This window comes from Onychostoma macrolepis, chromosome 21, assembly GCF_012432095.1.
Source record: "Onychostoma macrolepis isolate SWU-2019 chromosome 21, ASM1243209v1, whole genome shotgun sequence".
Classification (NCBI taxonomy): Eukaryota; Metazoa; Chordata; class Actinopteri; order Cypriniformes; family Cyprinidae; genus Onychostoma; species Onychostoma macrolepis.
In genome coordinates, this window is record NC_081175.1 from 4,292,767 (window position 1) to 4,312,750 (window position 19,984).

The 19,984-nt window shown below is 35.0% G+C and overlaps 2 protein-coding genes across 5 annotated transcripts in view; one reads left to right on the forward strand and one right to left on the reverse strand.

Annotated features, from left to right (window-relative positions):
• LOC131528448 (rho GTPase-activating protein 26-like) overlaps positions 1–11,287 on the forward strand; it is a 101,244-nt gene extending 89,957 nt beyond the window's left edge. For 2 of the 3 annotated variants that reach the window (XM_058757566.1, XM_058757567.1), the window contains exons 21-24: positions 7,022–7,057; positions 7,580–7,690; positions 8,738–8,829; positions 10,311–11,287. In XM_058757566.1, coding sequence (XP_058613549.1) covers positions 7,022–7,057; positions 7,580–7,690; positions 8,738–8,829; positions 10,311–10,399 — 328 coding nt within the window. In that variant the 3' untranslated portion in view covers positions 10,400–11,287. The remainder of the gene's footprint in view (positions 1–7,021; positions 7,058–7,579; positions 7,691–8,737; positions 8,830–10,310) is intronic. The other variant, XM_058757568.1, reaches the window with a different exon arrangement.
• Positions 11,288–11,591: 304 nt separating this feature from the next.
• Positions 11,592–19,984, reverse strand: part of LOC131528450 (glucocorticoid receptor-like) — a 76,249-nt gene continuing 67,856 nt past the window's right edge. For both annotated transcript variants that reach the window (XM_058757570.1, XM_058757569.1), the window contains 2 exons: positions 16,940–17,097; positions 11,592–14,959 (listed from right to left, as the gene is read on the reverse strand). In XM_058757570.1, coding sequence (XP_058613553.1) covers positions 14,807–14,959; positions 16,940–17,097 — 311 coding nt within the window. In that variant the 3' untranslated portion in view covers positions 11,592–14,806. The remainder of the gene's footprint in view (positions 14,960–16,939; positions 17,098–19,984) is intronic.

A 19,984-nucleotide genomic window follows, 5' to 3' on the forward strand; every position in this document is an offset into this window, starting at 1 on the left:
TTTTGCTGTTGCAACTTTTCCATATTTTACGGAAAGTTGCATCAGGTCAGGAAAAAACACAAGTTGCATTGGTGTATAGAATAGAATATACTTTATTGAAACAATAATAACCTATAACAAACTTATTTTAAACGAAACTGAACCTGAACCTCATGGTGATCCGGAAAATACGATACAGCACATTATTTTTTAGACCCCCTGGCTTTGGGTCACAGACCCCAGTTTGAAAACCCCTGCCTTAGCAAGAACAAGGACACAATAACAGTACCTACACTACTAAATTATATTTGATCTGTTTTAATTTATGTGAAATATAATAATGATTTATCTGTTTGCACTAAAGTAGATGAAATCTTTATTACTGTTTGGAGATCTTAATTGTCATGCACATAGTTTTAAGTTTTAGCTTTTGTTCCAGGGTCAAAAGTGCAGGTTGTTTTAGAGACTGAACAACATTTTAATACAATCTGCGTTTCATTTTCACTACCTTACATTGGCAACAGTCTTTGCTTTGAGGTTTTATTATGTGAACGGAAATTATGAAACCCAGCATAGCCTTCAGATTCTCTCAATTTCCTGCCAACATATTTACTGTTGAGATGTCTTGATTTTAACTGGTGTTCCCCATGATTCTGTCCTCGGTCCTTTCCCAATTTCACCCTCCCAGTAGGAGATCACGCTCTCATGTTTCACATTATAAAAAATAGCGTTGTGTCAAACTTTGAAGGATTCTCATGAAATACACTCACAACGATACCAAGATAATTGCGAAAAAAGCAAGTCTCTAGTGATTCTGGCCTCCAAGTATTTTTGTGGAATACTGTCATAGAAATATTTCCCTCTCTGTACATCATACACAAAGTCATTAATCAGCCTCAGGGCAAGTCAAGACATGCTCTGCTCTAGGCCAAAGTAGCAGGCAGTCTTGCAGTGTTGCCATGACTGTTTATTCTAAGCAACTTTGGCTTTTTTTTTCTTCCCAATAAGGTTGAACATATGAGCAGTTGCATTTTTGGGCTTATTTCCAGAATGCAGATGTGTACAGTATTTATGAAATTAATCAAATTCCTGATCTGGATCTGTTCTTGATCTATATTTTGATGAGCTAAGTTGCTTATTTTAAGCTTGTTTTGTCTGCCTATGTTGCTTGGCTTTCTGGCATTTGCCAACACTTCTGTCTCTCTGTTTCTCAGTTAACAACACACTCTTTTTGCAAACCATGCAAATAACAGAGCAAATCCACCATGTTTAACAGAGCAAGCAACCAAACTCCAGGATTTTCCAGTTTCGAAGGTTGCAGAAACACACACAAGACCATGTAATGAGAAGCAAACAGAGAACAGAGTATCAAATGTGAATGCATAATTAATAAGCATGTATAATTTAGATTTTATTGATCTAATGTGTGAATTCTGGGTATTCTGTTAAGCAATGCTAATAATTTTTATTCAGTGATATTTCACCTTGACCCAGTTTGAGGGGAAAATAATAAAGAAAGCCAGCTGCTACGAGTAAGTGATTTCTTTCACTGATAAGAAGGTTCATATGAGAATCAGTTATGTGGATAGCATGAACATTTTGACCATGCAGACAGGAGACTCAGTGTCTTTTCAAAAAGGTGTGCAAGACAATAGAAAGAAAAACAAAACCAAAGAAATATAATAAAATATGAGATCTAATGGTGTGTAATAAAACTCATTTTTATAAAGCGACACTAACATTTCAGAGGAAGACAGCTACTCTTCTGACTCCCTTGAGTTTATTGTGTTCTCCATTGAGCTCCTGAAGCATTGCGTGAATGTGAGGAGAGGAACTGCAAAATGTAGGTAAAATAAAGGGATTGAATGCTATTATTTGCTGATTACCCTTTCAGTGATATAATGCCTGCCTTCATGTTTGCAGCCCAAATAGGTCAAGCTGATGGAAATGTATAGAATTACAAAGCAAATAAATCATCGTGTCTGGTCGCATCCAAATCAAAAAATTTACTTGAAATGACTTGATCTGTGACTGAGCATATAAAAGTTGCACCTTCTTGTTTGTAACTTGCATACCACCTGCAGTGTTTACTGCAAACACAATCTTGCAATACGTAAATATTTTATATAGAAATATCTCTAATTGTTTTGTTACGTAACTTGTATGTAATGACAATATGTAATGTAATGACTTGTATGCATTTACATAAATGCAGAGAGGAACAAAACTAAATTAACCAACTTTAGGTTATTGCTTAAAAAAAAAAAAAAAAAAACTGCGGTGAAATGCAGAAATATTAAACAAAATAAAATTCAGCAGTTTATTTAAATATGGCATGATAGTAGTTATGTAGTATCTAAATATTTTTGTGGATTTAGCAGAAAATCCTGTTTTTGCAATCCCAGCAACACCTATTTGTTCTGTAGTCAGTGAAGGTTAATCCAGGTAAACGTCTAAGATATTATGAGATTAATAGTCACAGCGCTGCTCTGTCTGTCTGTGTGTGTGTGTGTGTGTGTGTGTGTGTGTGTGTGTGTGGTTGTAAATCAGCTGTGAGGATTGGCGACTCAAAGCCACAGGACTGAGATGAATGCTGTCGTCTATATATAGACGTATATATTAAGTGTGGCAGTGCTGATATACCCATCTCAAAGGCCCCTGAGGACCCAGCAGGTTGTAAATCAATGAAGACCAGGAGATTGATGAACTACTTGAGAAAACGTGTGATAGTTGAATTATGTTGACTCTCACAGTCTTGAAAATGAAAGTGGTACCTTTACTAGAAATTAAAGTAGCTGAATGCAAAGGGAAAGCGTATGTAAACATCTGCACTCATATGAAAGCCATAGGAAATTGTAATAACACATATTATGGAAAGGAAACATGTCAAACGCATAAAGGTAATATATCTCTCCATTGGTTCATTTTCTAAACTGTTTGTATGGGTTAGGGTTGTGGGGTGCATCTCTTGCCACAGTAGACACGGAAACACCCTGGAGCAATGGCCAGTCTATTGAGAGTAGGTGGCGCTGTGACCAAATTCACATGGTATTCTAAAAACAATTTTCTATTGATAAGTATGTGTAATTAATAATGCATTTCTTGTCAAAATATAGAAGCTTTTCCAAAATGATGACTTCCTCCTCGGCATCTTCATTAGTAACTTTTTTGGAATTGTAGAAAAAAAAGCAAATCTGTAAACTGAATCTTGAAAAAAACCAATGGCCATAGAAATAGACATGAAGATTTGGGCAAAATGATTCCAAAGTTACAACAAGTTTTGGTCCATTTTTATGAAGCTTTGGCCAGTAGGTGGCATTGAACATCTAGTACAGTCAGGCTTGGTATCAGAGATCCCAGCAAGTTTCACCATAATATTCTACTTCCTGTCCGATCTGATTGTGTCAATGAAAGTTCTGAATAGTTGTTGTTGAAAGAAGACTTGCGCTCTTCAAGGCTGCATTTATTTGGTCAAACGTACATTAAAAACGGTAATCTTGTGAAATTTTATTACAATTTATAATAACTATTTTCTGTTTGAATATATTTTAAAATGTAATTTATTCCTTTGATGGAAACAATGAATTATTAGCAGCCGTTACTCCAGTTTTCAATGTCACATGGTCCTTCATCATTAATTTTTCATAAACAAATCATTCTGATATGTTGATTTGGTGCTCAAAAAACCTTTATTATTAATATTGAAAAAAAGAAAAAAAAAATGATGGTGCTTAATATTTTTGTGGAAACCGCGAAACACTACCAAAAGTTTAGAGGTTTTATTTTATTTGTTTGTTTTTTAACAAATTAATATTGTTATTCATCAGTAACACATTAAATTGATCAGTGACAGTAGTGACTAATATATTCTTAATGTTACAAAATATATATTTTAAATAAATGCTGTTCTTTTAGCTGTCTAATATATATATATATATATATATATATATATATATATATATATATATATATATATATATATATATATATATAATCATTTATTTCTATTCATTATACAAAATAAACAAATTACACATTTTAATATCTGCTATGACTTTGCCACAAAGAAATCAATATAAATAGTTAATGGTTACTAAAAATGGATCCACACACATTTATTTTTTAGTGTCACATGTTCAGAATAAATATTTGAAATGAGATGCCCTTGCCAACATTGCATTTGCCAACACAAGATAAACATATTTTAGTTAAATTTGTTTTATTTTATTAACCAAATCATTAGGTTTTATCCTTCTGCTGGAAGATATCATTCCTGGCAAGGTTAAATATCTAGATAAACAGATATTTGGTGTCATAACTGTATATTGCATGTTTTATCATTTCTAGAGTGCTTTTATTGAGTAATGAGCACTGGAACTTTCCATTATATAAACAGTAAATACAGAAGGACAGGGCTTACATGTATATGTGCAGCATAATGCATTTTGGCTTTGACTAAGTGAGAGTCAATTAACACTACTAATGTATGGACATTTAGATTATTAAAGTTAACTCACCTCTTGAGGTCATGCTGTTGCCATGACAACCCCACTATCTGTGAATAGGTGCTGATCAGGTTAGTGATGAGTGTGTTTGTGTGTGACGGATGCTTGGCTACAAATTCCACAGTGTCCAATAAGCAGCTTCATTTGCTTCTGTGCCAATAGAATACTGATTATGAAGATATTCACTTGCTCATTTATGCCTCGCTTACGATTTACACACAGGTTACACACATCGTTTCAGTAAGCTTAATGGTGATGTGTATCATTTCTGTCACCAAACGGAACTGCAAAAATAATGAAGGTTTTAGGTCAGGTTTCCAGGTTTTCCATCTTCAAGTGGTTGAACAAACAGATAGTCGCACTCCAAAATTGTGGCATTGGTTGAGCCAGTGTTGGTGGTCATAATGCTGAAACAAACAGGAATATTTTATACTCCTTAACATTTAGAAAGTGCAAAAGTTTCAGGCGAAACACGCACACACATACTGTAGTCAACATTTGAAGTGGATCAAAAAAGTTGTTCTAAGACAAGAACGCATTTTGGGTTTAGGACATCTTTGATGAAAGGTTTTGATCCACTTTAAATGTTGAAATGCCAAAATGGAAAAGCCACGTTTGACAAAGTTAGGACCCCCTTATTTTTAACAGAATTTAATAGGGTAGGTTATGGTCAGGCACTGCTAACCAAATGCCTTTGATTAACTGATCATCAGCGAGTGTGAGCACCTCTAAAAAAGCACACACACAACGCCAAGGATGTAAGACATCAGCAATGATCTTAGAGAAGCAAAGAGTTGCTGCCATTAATCTGGGAAGAGTAATACGCCCATTTCTAAACAGTCTGAAGTCCATCATTCTACAGCGAGGATGATTATTCACAAGTGGAAGACATTCAAAACACACACCAATCCTCCCAGGAGTGGACGTCCCAGGAAATTCACCCCAAGAGCAGACCGTGTAACGCTCAGAGAAATGGCAGACGACCCAAGAACTTCACCGCAGACTCTACAGACCTCAGTTAACATGTTCAATTATAAAGTTCATGACAGTACAATTCGAAAAATATGGGACAAGCATGGCATGTTTGGAAGGCTTGCCAGAAGAAAGATTCTTCTATCTAAAAAAAAAAAAAAGCATGGCAGCACGGTTTAGGTTTGAAAAGTTGCATCTGAACAAACCATAAGACTTCTAGAACAATGTCCTTTGAACAGACGAGACCAAAGTGGAGATGTTTGGCCATAATGCACAGTGCCGTGTTTGGTGAAAACCTAAAGAGCATATCAGCACAAACATCTCATAGCAAGTGTCACACATGCTGGTGGAGGGCTGATGATTTTGGGCTTGTTTTGTAGCCACAGGATCTGGACACCTCACAGTCATTGAGTTAACCATGAACTCCTCTGTATACCAAAGTATTCTAGAGTTAAATGTAACGGCTTAATTTGGGACAAAATTGGGTCATGCAACAGGACGATGATCCCAAGCACCCCAGCAAATCTACAACAGAACAGCTGAAAAAGAAAAGAATCAAGGTGTTGCAATATAGCAAAGTCCAGAGCTCATCCAAACTCAAATGCTGTGGCGAGAGCTGTGTATAAACAAATGCCAACAAACCTAAAAAACTGGAGCAACATTGTAAAGAAGAGTGGGCCAAAATTCCTGCAAAACAATGGGATTGACTGATAAATACTTTGAGTTATTGCTGCTAAAAGTGAATCATAGGGTGTACTAATTTTGTCACACATGGGTTTTCCATCTTGGCTTTATTTTTGTTAAATAAATAAGAACATAGTGCATTATGCCATGTGATGTTGTTCATCTGAGGTTTTACTTTCCAAATTTAACAAAAAGGATCTGACCTGATTGTGTCCCGATACAGAAAACCATAGAATTCAATAGGTTCTCCAAACTTTTTCACACAAAAAAAGTGTGTGTGTGTAAAAGTTAGGAGATCCTATTGATATATACTATCATTTAGTGCTGTCAAACAATTAATTGATCAAATTCAATTAAATTAAATTAATAAATCCAAAATGTGTACATAATATGTGTGTACTGTGTACATTTATTATGTGTATATATATAAATACACACACATAGATACATTTACATATATTTTGAAAATATAAACATATTTACATGTATATATTTATATTCATATAATATATATATTATATATAGATATATTTAATATGGAAACATTTTTCTTAAATATATGAATACATGTGTGTGTGTTTATATATATATATATATATATATATATATATATATATATATATATATATATATATATATATATATATATATATATATATATATAATAAATATACACAGTACACATACATATATTATGTGAACAAAAACTTATTTTGGATGTGATTAATCATGCTTAATCGTTTGACAGCACTACTACTACTATTATTATTATTATTAAATAATTCAATAGTTTAGTTCATCTCTCTTTTTTTGCATATTCATGAATGTTAAGCTGAGACAAAAAAAAAAAAAGTTTAACCTGTTGTTTCTATCATTTACAGTCAAAACCCAAAAGTTCGCAGCAGCATGTCGACAAGGTAAGTTTGTCCAGTTTTCTGTTTAACAGAAACAGGGAGGGGGGGGGGGAGTGTTACATTAACACAAATTATGACTAATGATTTTCCTCAGCATGTTTAACTCAGTTCCACTAAATATGACAATTCAGTCATCTTTTACTCACCAAACCAGTGTCTTGACTTTCATTCTCCAGTGAAAGACAAAAAGAGATGCTTTGGCAAATATTCACACAGTATTTCACATGCAGCATGTACAGTGACCAACGTCATTTCAGAAGCTTAACATGAACATCCGTTAAAACATCTCCTTTTGTGTTCACACAGGACATGAAAGACACGAGTTGTGTAAATTATGACAGAATGGTCATTTTTTCCTGCTAGCATGAAACTCTCATGCATGTTTAACTGCATTTATGTCTATTTCTTTAAACCGATGATGCAACTTCCTCTTGAAGTCTCTTGTGAAAGCTGCAGCTGTTGCTGCAAATGTTGGTGCTGGGATCACATAGTGCGTGCCTGCGTGTGTGTGTGTGTTTGTCGCAGCCCGGCTTCACCCAGTCCCACCTCACCGCGCTCCCCCTCGTGGCCGATGTTCTCTGCCCCCTCCAGCCCCCAGCTGGCCTCCAGCACCTCCAGCGAATCCTCCCCCGTCAGGTGTGTGTCCTGCTCTGGCCTGCTTAGGCAGCTATCTATAGCAGTGCAGTATTCTAATTGTTCGGTGTTAAGCTTCAGCTTCGCACATTCACACCTTTCCTCCTCGCAACTAACTTCATCACTCTGATGCACGGTGGGCAATAGTATACTGTGCTTTATGGGAAGTGTCATTTCTGTTGTTGCATATACTGTATGCATGGCGACGTATTTCATAAAGACGTTTAATGATCAGAATAAATTAATGTACACCAATCATATTTTGGTTGCACTTTATTTTACAGTACGTGCGCATACAGTGTGCTTACTTAAGAAGGTACTGTGGAAAATAAGGGGTTAACTGCATGGATTAAGGTTAGGTTCAGGTTGTACTCTCTGGTACTTTCTTGTCAGTCTTATTTAAACATTATTCAGATGATATACATTAATGCTGTCAAACTGATTAATCGTGATTAATCACATCCAATATAAAAGTTTGTGTTTACATAATATATGTCTATGTATACATTTTATTTTGAATGTGAATAATCGCAATTGATCGATTTGACAGCACCAATATATATATACATATATACCGTAATAATGGTCATTAACTTTTTCTGTCATCTAGCGCTGACACTAAACACTAATTTAATAATGTAATAATATCCATTAATTCATAATACCCATTTTTTATATATAGACTTTTTTATTTAGTGCTTTTCTTATTTTATTTTCAGACAAAACAGTTTCAAATATTAGTATATACACATTCATGTACCATAGTATTTACATGGTAACAAGGTATTTCAAAGACCATCAAGATGCAAATTATTGATTTAATTTAATAATAATAAAGCACATACATTTGGAGCAGTTCCAGCTTGAAGTACCAACTTCAAGTTTTTGAACTCAAACTCAATGTCTTTAAATGATCTTCATGTGGATATTTTTCTAATCAGATATTGATTGCAAATAAATTAATTGCAAATAAAATAATCTGTGAATCAGGAATTTAATTCAAAGTTTTAAAAGATTAATAGCCCTTCTGTATATCTTTATCTTCTCCAGTCATCCGCCACGAAAGGCACGTGCACTGTATGCCTGCAAGGCTGAACATGACTCTGAGCTGTCCTTTATCGCAGGCACCATATTCGAGAATGGTAAGTTCCCAACTATGGGGGTCTCCATTTTAGCCCTCAGTGAGTGTACTGGGTACATCTGGTTAGTTAAGCAGGTAGACATAAGAGCAGCAAACTGATATCTCTGCTTTGTTCCACCTTTTGCCCCTTAACAGGTATCAGAGCTCCAAGCTGCCAAAGTCCGACACTTAACACCGCTTAGCAGTAGATCAGATTATTGCTTAATGAAACCTCAGGCGTGTGCACTGCGGCTCTACTGCAAGAGTAAATAGTAGGGCTGGGTAAATTATATCGATTTCTCGATTTTAATTCTCATTTTACGAAACAATACCAATTCTTAAATCCCGAGAATTGATAAGTCTAGCCTGTTTTCTGTTAATGAACGGAACAGCACACCTCCCATCCAATAAATCGCAATAAGCTTGTGCTTTGTTACTTTTGATATGAAACAAAGATTGCTGTAGCGTCTTAGTTCAAGAGAAGTCCGGAATGTGAACTGATCATCTCCTCTGCTTTAATACAAGTTACAGCACAAAATAAACATGAACGAACATCCAAAGGTGTGTTAATAGAAAGAGTACAACTTACCTTAATCCATATTCCGTCTCATGTAATTGCTCGATCAGTGTTTCAACCACGGAAAGATGTCAGCATAACAGCTTGTACGTAAACAATATGTCACATAATGTCACATTTACCTATTTGGTGACCATAAACTCATTAGTTAGCTAGAAAAATTAACTCTACAGAGGTGCATTTTGCTGAATATATGCACCATATAACATTCATTATAATTTTTTACTGTTCTTCAATATGTAATTGATGTATGAATAAATATGTCAAGTTTTTATGAGAGCTACCATTTAAATGTTTATATTTTAATAAATGCATTGGAGTAGAAATATAATTATGTAATTGCAAAGTTAGTATTATAACATTATTATTATAAACACTGGAATGTAATTTAAGTGTTTGAATACAAATCAGTTAATTTTAACCTTCAATATCAGAGTAATGGAGTACCAACTGACTCCATTTGTATATTTTACATCATTATTTGAGATTTGTTTTCCTTGAGAAAATTTGCCATGTACTGTACCTGATGCATCTGGAATGACTGATATCGAATCGAATCACACGCTTTTGAATCTAAATCGAATCGTGAAATTTGTGTCAATACCCAGCCCTATCAAATAGAGGCTTCAGAATGCTTCGAAAGATTATTTGTTGGGCCTCTTCGGGTGATACAGTCAACTTGATTATTTTCAAAGCTATCTCACAACCAATTCGCACGAGCGAGGTCATACAAATTTGAAAAAATTAGCCACCCCACAAAATATGTACGAATTGCCATGAAATCAGGTTATTTTTGGTGAGTTATGCTGCACATAGAGTCTAACTTGAACCTTATTCCTTTCACATTGTGGAAATAGGGGATAAACAGGAGATAAAGTTGTCAGTGGCATCCAAAATGATCTTCTGTTTGCATCTTTGTCTCTTAGTTCATCCGTCAAGAGAACCAGGCTGGCTGGAGGGCACCTTGGACGGGAAGACAGGGTTAATTCCAGAGAACTACGTGGAGTTCGTTTAGCTGGTAGTCAGTGAAAGCGGCGAGGCACAGAGCCCACTTTTGAAAACAACTGAACTTCGACAGAGAAGCCGAGTTGGTATGCCTGAGCGTGTCTGTGTGATAGTATGGTTTTTTGGCATCTGTGGCATTCCCCTAGCGCGTCATTGTTCCACGCATCCCACAATGCATTGCGGCTGTTTAACACAAAGTTCAACACAAGGTAAAAGGGAAAAAAACAAGCCCTGGGACCAAGCTGTTGCTGCTATCTCGGCCACAATCAAGAAATTATATTTTTAGGGGCTCATTATGAATTATGGATTTGTTTTTATTACTATTATTGTTTTTTTTTTTAAATAATGCTTTTATATGTGAGCACTTCCCTGTTCTCCATGATGTAAAATGTGTGCTGTTTCTATGCAGTCTGAGGCTTTTTGAATGTCTTTTGTGCCATTCAGGTCCTCGCATCTGTTTGGTTTAGAACTACTAAGAGATAACTGTTAATTATGGGGGGAAAAAAAAAAAACCTCTTGCACTCTTTTGTATATCAGGAAGCATTTAAAAAATATTCAGAATTTCCTTTTTTTTCTCTCTTTTCTTAGCATGTAAGTGGAAAAGTGTAAATTATTTCTTAATGTGAATTAACTTCATATGTAAACCACTCTTATTTAAGCATTATCTCGGATGAGATTTGTGTTCTTTTGGAGTGTATTAACATTGTAAATAAGTGATAATTGATAAGGTATAATTTTTTTTTTTGTAAAATGCGAATTATATATATTTTTATTGTAGCACACTAACTTAATTTTTTGATAGCCCAATTGATCTTTTTACATTTTTAAAAAAAAGTTATGTACAATTTTCTGAGCCTTATTATTCTTTAGGATGTCAAATAAATGAAAACATGGTTCAGTTGTTTAGATTTTCTTTCTTTCTATTAAATAAAAAAAAAATGTTCAGCAAAATTTCATTTAAACATTGTGATTTTTTTTTTGTTGATAAAACTGCATTGAAGTCAATTTGGACCTGGTTTAGTCTTTGTATGTTTGTTACAGATGCACTGTTCTATAGATATAGGCTGAGAAGAAAATAAGTGTGTCAGAGTGTAGATTTGTGTCAACATTCATATACAATGGGCAAAAAAATAAAAAATAAATAAATAGTACATTAGCACAATGATTTCCTAGTATAACAAAGACACTGCCCTTCCTCTGAACAAATTTTGTCCAACATTTAATCAAATATGTGTAAAGATCGACGTTGACTACAGGAGAAGTGTAATACAGAAGTCATACAAAACTATTTTTTTCAAACAAATAGACATTGTATATCCTTTACATTGGATTATTTTACATATAACTGAAATGCAAACAAAACAAAACAGACTTTAATGAAAGCCATATACCAGTGAAATAGGATTTGCCCTTAATCTTTAAAGATAGTATCTGCATGAATTTTTGTACAAAATATACTATGTCAGGCCAGTATTAGGGTAGTGCAAATTCTCAGGCTCTGATACATTACTTTTACACACAGCTTTATTTATATTTATACTAGTTAATTTTACAGCATTATACATGGAGACCAAAGCCTAAATCTTTATAAAAGAAATAGAAAAGGATAAAATAAAAGTAAAAAGAGCCTAGAGTTGGGTAGTAAGTGCTACTGTAAAATCTGTTTAACTGCTTTAAATATTTATTTAATTTTTTTTTTTTTTTTTTTAAATCTGCGTTGCTTTGGTCACTCTGTTGCACTATACAAAATATACTTGCATACCCGACTTTTAACTTTAAGCTGTCAGTCTTTAAAACAGTGATTACTCATATATTCCCTATAGATTTATAGAATTTACATTTACATACAACATAACACTTCTTTCAAAAGTGCATCTGCAATACCGATCTTAAAAAAAAGATAGCAATACAACTTTATGTATTAAAATTATTTTGTTGTAAAATGATGTGTATATCAAAGAGAATCTGTGTAATTATATTGTAGTTTTAGCTTCTTTTATAAATTATCAATGATTACCAATCAAAAAAAAAAAAAAAAACCTCTGAATTTATATAACCTACGTTTTATGGCTCACAAACTCCCTTTGCAAGGCCTACTGTGAAACAAATAGAAAACGCGACATCTCACAAACCTAGCGAGGAATTTGTAAAAAAACAGTCTCTTAAAATGCGCTAAAATATTTGAGGAATCCGCCAGGAGGACTGGGATATGCACTGTGACATTTCAATTTCACATCAGCCGTTAGAAATGAGCGTTAGACAAACAGCGGCTCGGTAACACGCCAAAAGCAGGAGTCCAACGACAGACAGCAGATTCTGTCAAAAATTAACCTTTAACCCTCTGATTGCCATGGATTTTTTAATACTGTACATGGCCATCATGGCAAAATTAACAAATATAGTTAAAATAGTTTTGTTAGGTCAATGTTTGAATGTTCAATTATCTTACGTACACAAACACTAAAAATTCCAGAAACGTGCGGGATACCCAAGTGCAAAACAAAAAAGGAATATTATATAAATGAAAATTCTGTCATTTACTTAACCATGTGTCATTCCGAACCCCCTTTTTTTTTTCTTTTTTTTTTGGTACACAAAAGACGACACAGTGACAGAAAAATCACTACATACAAGTTTGGAACAACATGATGGAGAGTAAATAATGACAGAATTTTCATTGTTGGATGAATTATTCCTTTATGCTGGTAATCAAGCGTAGCTGGTGCAAAAACCCTGAAGCGCAGACACCAATGTCAGTTGACACGTAACAATAAGCAAACACATGCCCGAGCACGAGAACGACAAATGTTCCTTTTGTTCTGATGTTACCACAAAAGAGTGCGTTTGTGGCTTGGCACCACAGGGATACATCAAAGACACAGACAAGAAAAGTGGGTCAAAACTTGTGGGCCTCATATTGGGTTACCGGATTTAGAATATGCAGAGTGAATTCCGAAACATTTAAATTTAACACGGGATGACAGAAAACAAAAAAAGTTTGAGATGTCGGCGGATGTGAAACTTCAAGCTAGCACAAACATTCACCAAATTACATGAACACAGGGGAATGCTGGGATATCTGAATGTGACCAGAATGGATGGAAATCTGATAGATTAACCCTGAACTCATTGACTGATTTCATGACTTATCATCACCTGCTTTATATCCAAATGCTTGCAAGTCAAAATTGTTATTTATTTAATTTGGACCTGAGGTAATAAAAAGTCTTTAATAATAGTTTTATATAATAATAGTTCACAACCTCATGTTGTTTGCAAATAAATTACTTTTGTCTGAGAGGGAAAAACAGATACATATTATATTTAAAAAATCTATTATTATAGAAAAGCCTAGCTTTTTTTTTTTTTTTCTTCTTCTCGATAATGACAATGAGGACTGGCAAAATTGTCTGATTCATAAATATATCTTTCTTTCGAGTCACATTTGTGTATAGCTGATCAAGATCACAAAATGTCCAAATTGACTGGAAAGGGTACATTTTCAGTGAATAATTAGGGAGTAATTTAGGTTTGCTCATCACACCACGTTATGGTATGAATTAGTAAAATGAGTCACATTACACGTTTGTAATGTTTGTGGCATGTTTCGTAAAGCTCCAGCCAACATTCATTGGAATTAAAAATAGCAAACAGGAAATTATTTGGATTTTTTCCTTTTGTGTTCCACAGAGTAAAGAAACAACAAGGGGGTGAATAAAAAAATAATAATTTTGGAAATTCAATATAAGAATTGAATATATGGAATTTTTGGGTGACCCATCCCTCCAATTTCTATTTCAGGGGAACCTATTCAAAAAACAAAGAAACAACGGAGTATTTGCTGTCAGTCACGGAACACATCTTGATTTGAATTGAATCACGGTGCTCCATGCAAAATTGTTTTATGGTTTGGAGATTCGATGAGAGTTAAAAAACAGCATAATATGGCCTTATGTTTCATGGGCTGCAAGCACCTCTGGGGAGCATTGAGCTGCCTACAGAGAGCTCATCACGGCAGGTTTAGACAAGGGCAGAAACAGACATGATGAATGTGAATCATCGACATACATTTTTGTATGCCAAGTCATCGCGTTAGCCTGAGAAATGTTCGAAATTGATTCGCAAAGCGCAAAAAAGGCACATTTCCCTTTTTTGATATACCTTTGTAAACATTTCAGCAGTGTACATGCAAAAAAAAGAGAAAATATCGTTAAAAATGTTCTCATTTCTCCAAGTCAAATTCAGTCTGCTCCAAGTACACACAACTGCGTCCTTTGTCCTGCTCCACGAAGATTTCTGAAGAGCGAACTTCACCTCTTCCCTCTGAGAATCAAGCAGAAGCGACTGAAAATGGGCAGGTTGGACTAGCGCTGGTAAGAAAAGGGTGGCGTTAAGGCATTGTTATGATCTAAGGCAGTCATTTCTGATGGAACAGAAGAGGCTTGACACTCCCGTCTTTAAATTTTGGTAGCTGATGGCTGATGATCTCCGCCAACATCTCAGGAAACTCCACGCTCAGAGATTTATTCACAAATGTGTAGAAACAGAAGTTGAGAAGCCCCTCCACCATCTGTGGACAAAAGTAGCATATCGATTTACACACTGCATGACACCAAAAATGCAATCTAATGAGTGTATATTCTTAAGTAATAATTGACCATGGCAGAACCCAACACACATTCTCCATCTTCATTCTCGCTATATTTGTTTAACAGTTCTGCCTAATAAATTTGCAAAACGCTATAATAATTTCATTAATGTACTGTGGCATTCAAAAAAATAAGCATTTATGTCTTTTAAACAAGTCTTAGAATGCCTATTAAACATTTAAATGTTTATTTCAGTTTTTAAGACCAAAAATTAAAATAAAATACCCCATATAAGGCCTCATTTATAAAATGTTGCGCAGAAACCATCCTAAATTTGATTTTGTGATCATCTCTCAAATATGCGTACGTGCGATTCATAGAATGAACGTACACACAGAAAACGCACGCACGTGTCTCTTTCAGATGGGAAATCTATGAATCGCAAATTATCTTGAACTTGCGCACAACTGAATGGTTTAAGCTCTCTGCCTTGTAACTTTAATTCATTGACAACAGCTTACATTTCCAAAAACCAGCATTACTCCGACAAGAAAAAGTCTGCTCAGACCCTGAATATTATCAATTTGAAGAGAATCTGATGTAAATTTATGTTTTTAGCAAGCTACCTTCATAAAAACATAAAAAATGTGATAGTATTTATATTTTCTCCTGAAGTACTAAGGATTATTTCCAGTGCTGGGTAGATGACTTACAAATTGTAGTCCATTACTGATTTCAAATTACATAATATAAATTGTAGTTAGTAATGTAATCATTTGGAATACACATACTAGGTAAAGTATTCTTTTAGATTACCTTTGACCTAACTTATAAAAAAAATATCTTCCATTTTTTATCATCAACATCAAAAACTGCATTAAACGTTACATTACATCAAGGTTTGTGTTTGTGAGGTAATGAAAAGCTAATAATGAATTATATCATCAAATGTCAACTAATTGTGTGGCCCTTCCATTTCCTGTGTAATTATCCACCTTATTTTTCCCGTTAGAGCGGGCTAGGCCATTTGTAAATTTAATGTGTCTGGCTTCCGGTGTCATCTACTTCCAGCTATTTTTAGCTGTACAAAAACGCTCGTTTTGCTGCTCGATATTGCAAATCGGTGAGTCTTACCATATTATTTTAATGCATTATCTTAATTATGAACACACTGGTTTGTAGTGCAAGCAGTTTTACCGTTTACTGCACTTTGTTATTCTTCTCGTTATTTCTCTACGGCGGCTTATAAACCAGAAGTCTCGCACATTGACTGAAAACGACTTAATTCCGCATTGAAGAATAAGGTGGATAGTCACCTGACTAGTAGCTGTTGTGTGTAGTTCCTTAAAATGGAAAACTTTCCAAATGTGTATAAGTGGTAGGATTTGTATTAAATTTAAGAGAAAATAGAAGAATTATACATTATGAATAATTTACTGCCATTGTGTAAATAATATGTAAGCATGTAATCGATGAAAAGGTAACTGTAATCTGATTAAGAATACTTTAAAATGAAGTATAATCTAATTATAAGTACTTCATTTTTTGGAATCTGATGACATAATCCAGATTACATGTAATCAGTTACTACTCAGCACTGTATACTACTGCAATGACAATGTATTCCTTGACGCAGTCAACCTGTTCCTGGAGCTCCAACCCTAATCAAACACATCTGAACCAGCCAATTAAGATTTTCAGGAACACTTAATAATTAGAGACAGATGTGTTAGAGCAGGGTTGGAAATGAACTCTGTGGGAAGGTTGTTCTCCAGGAACAGGACTGGGCATTCTGCCTTAACACAACGCACGATGTACGCAATGTGCTGACCGAACGTTTACGTACTTGCATAGAGTACGTTTCTGGCCTGGCGTGTTATCCTCTCTTGTAGACGCAATAAAACCATCGGCTGGTAACGTGTCTTGTTTGTGTTTGCTGATTGTAAGAGATGCCAGCTTACCTCCTGCATTGAGTCCAAAAGCTTAGTGAGCTGGTAGAACCTCTGCCAGTTCTGGCTGGAGTTCTCCTCTCGTTTAACAATGGCTTTGCCCAGCTCCTTGATGTACGACATGCGGATTTCATCAAACACAGCTTGGCTTTTAAGGCCGTCCTTTGGTACTGTGGAAACAGATGGGGTCAGGATGAGTCGTTTACTTTACACTATTGCCTTTTAATCAAGAAAATATTCCAAGGAGAAACAAATTCTGGATCTCAATAAAGAGTCAAATGCCACAAGTAAACACTAAAAGGGTTTTCACACTGGAGAAAGCTCTGGCAAGAGCATTTCACAGATCGCCTGATGTCAGAATTGCTCTAATTAGAAATTACGGAGTAAAAACTGCAATCTTCAAGCTTTGAAGGGTCAGATGTGACATCAAAACAGCTGTGGCTTGGACAGTTAAGTAGAACCTCTGGACGCATTTCTATTTGACATTTTATTCGCTTGATGCACTTTCTTCCGTATTGAATGTTTTGCAAAATCACATGGAACTCAATCAAGTATTTTACTGTCATCAACAATACTGAGCTCATGGCTGTATTTTGCCTCTGTAAGCGTTGTCATAGAAACAAATAACTTCTGAGTGTGAAAACGTGTCGAGATATTTAAGTTGACATTTCATAATCACGATAATTCCAACATAACGTGAAAGTATAAGATCTGCTTTGAGGGAGTGAAATACTTTGAAATACAAAAGGCTTGTTTTGTAAAAGCACTATTGGACCAGTCTCACTGGTGAAACTCCCATTGGTCAGTGGATGGTTATGAGTGTGTTTTTCCTCTACGTTTTCACATTTTTCCTCAATGTTTTTGTGACGCACCATTTTCATTGGTCTCGCAGCATTCTCTGATTCATGAGTTCTGGTGCGCTGAGGCACTCCACTTCCAAAAGAGAGAGCAAATGCACAACAAACAACACAAAGCACATCTTTCATTTGGATTCAGGGGACATTAAATAGTTTTATACACTAGCAGTCAAAAGTTTTAATGCTAAGTATCCTGTGTACACCTTGACTCCATTTATTTAATTAAAAACAGTGTACTGTTGTGAATTATTACAATTTAAAATAAATGTTGGAAAAGTGTTTATGTATAATGCATTCCAAAGGGTTATTAGAGGGTATAATGCATTAGAATTATTCATTATATTTTGTCGTGAATAATAATTTTGTCCAGACAGAAACTGCACACAGACTGAATGTAAATATAAGTCTCTGCAATTCCACTCACTGACACTAGGTGGCGCTTATGGAAAACCATAATTACAGCAGTTTCCCTTAAAGCGATTAAGAACATTTCCTTTAGGTATTACATGGAGCGAAGATGAAAACAAAATGCCATCGAATCGTTTCTGAAGTCAGTAACTTCAGAGGTACATTCATATAATTAATTAATTCATATATTCATTTGTATAATTCGTGAGACTGTTACTTAAAACTGTGCTTTATGCTGGACAGTATTTATTTATCATGAGTTATTCAAATCGTGGTAATCGAATACGGTTTTAATGATAATTAATACTAACCGTGGGGAAATTTTTATCATGATTTATCGTCAAACCGGTAATCGTTACATCCCTATTTAAAGTGGTGACACATCCTGTTGCCAACAGGTGGCACTTTTATTATAACTGTATTTTGGCTTTTAGACGTCTTCAGGTCAGGACTCTTACCAAACATGTGAAGTCTAGTGCAGACTGAACACTGCATGTTTAAGTTGTATAAAACAAGTAATTTCCTGTTGCCAGCAGGTGGCGCTATGATTATAACAGAATACAGGAATCTCAAGAATTACAGTTTTTTAAAAACTTTTAATTCAATCTCTTAAAGAATGAATTAAACCCTTTCTAATGCCTTCACGTTGAGAGAAAAAAACACTTCATGAAAATAGGTTATTTTAAAAAGTCTAGACCAATATGTGAGGGCCCCAGAGGCACAAGGCCCTGTGTGGGCACACCGCCCCGCGACCTTCCTGCCGGTTCACATCCAAGTCAAAGGAAAGTATGCAAACCTGAAGTAAACGTGCATGTGTTTCACGTAATGGTTGTTGGCCCTGAGGCGTTCAGATCAGTGGTGTATCAGCCAGGGATTTGAGGCCCAGGGATGCTGGATTTCAGCCAAGGCAAACACTTAAACTCGAATGAGCCTATGCAAAGTGCCGCAGAGTTTGATAGTCTCGGTGCAATTATATCCTGATCGCTTATCAGATGAGACAACAGGATTTCAACACAGAGAGATCTGATGCACAAATGCCGTGGCTTATTGGTAAGCACGCCCGTTTGTTGTTTTTTTTACCAATTGTTTGTGTATTATACAGTGCCAGCTATGTTTAAAAATAGTAATGAAAGTGAAACAGATTGCATGCAATTTCCGTAATGTGGAAAACGCAGACGGAATCATGGAATCCAGTCATAAAAATGGAATTTACTGTATAACGTATAATTTCACAGAATTTGTCAAACTTTAAATGAACTGATCAAAAGTAGGTCACTACATTAAAATCAAATCTAGTGTATCTGAATAATAAGCTGCAAAAAGACTATTTAAATATGAATCCTGAATTTCTGCATGTCTCTGTATGAATGAATGGCGCAGACGCGCAGTTTTGTTTACTACACATACTGAAGCGCGGGTGACGCTCGCAGAGATTTCAGCGCCTGTCGTCTCATTAACTGAAGACATAAATACACGAACAACATCTCCAAAACTGCTCTGAGAGTCACTTCATGAGCATTTTCCCCTTTGATTTGAGTAAAACTAACGTCATATCAAAATATACCTGTCAAAATAAAAGTTCAGCTTAACTTGAAGACAGAAATATATTTCTATTGTTGTAGAATGTACACACTATTACTACTACTAAAGTTATTAAAACTTTATTTTTTAAAGATTAATCACACAGCACTTTTTCCATGTTTTATGTTAATAGAAAATCCCCTTCGTTTGCTGAAAATAAAGCTTGTTTAATTTTCAATAATTAAAAGATAAATGAAATGAATGTTTTATG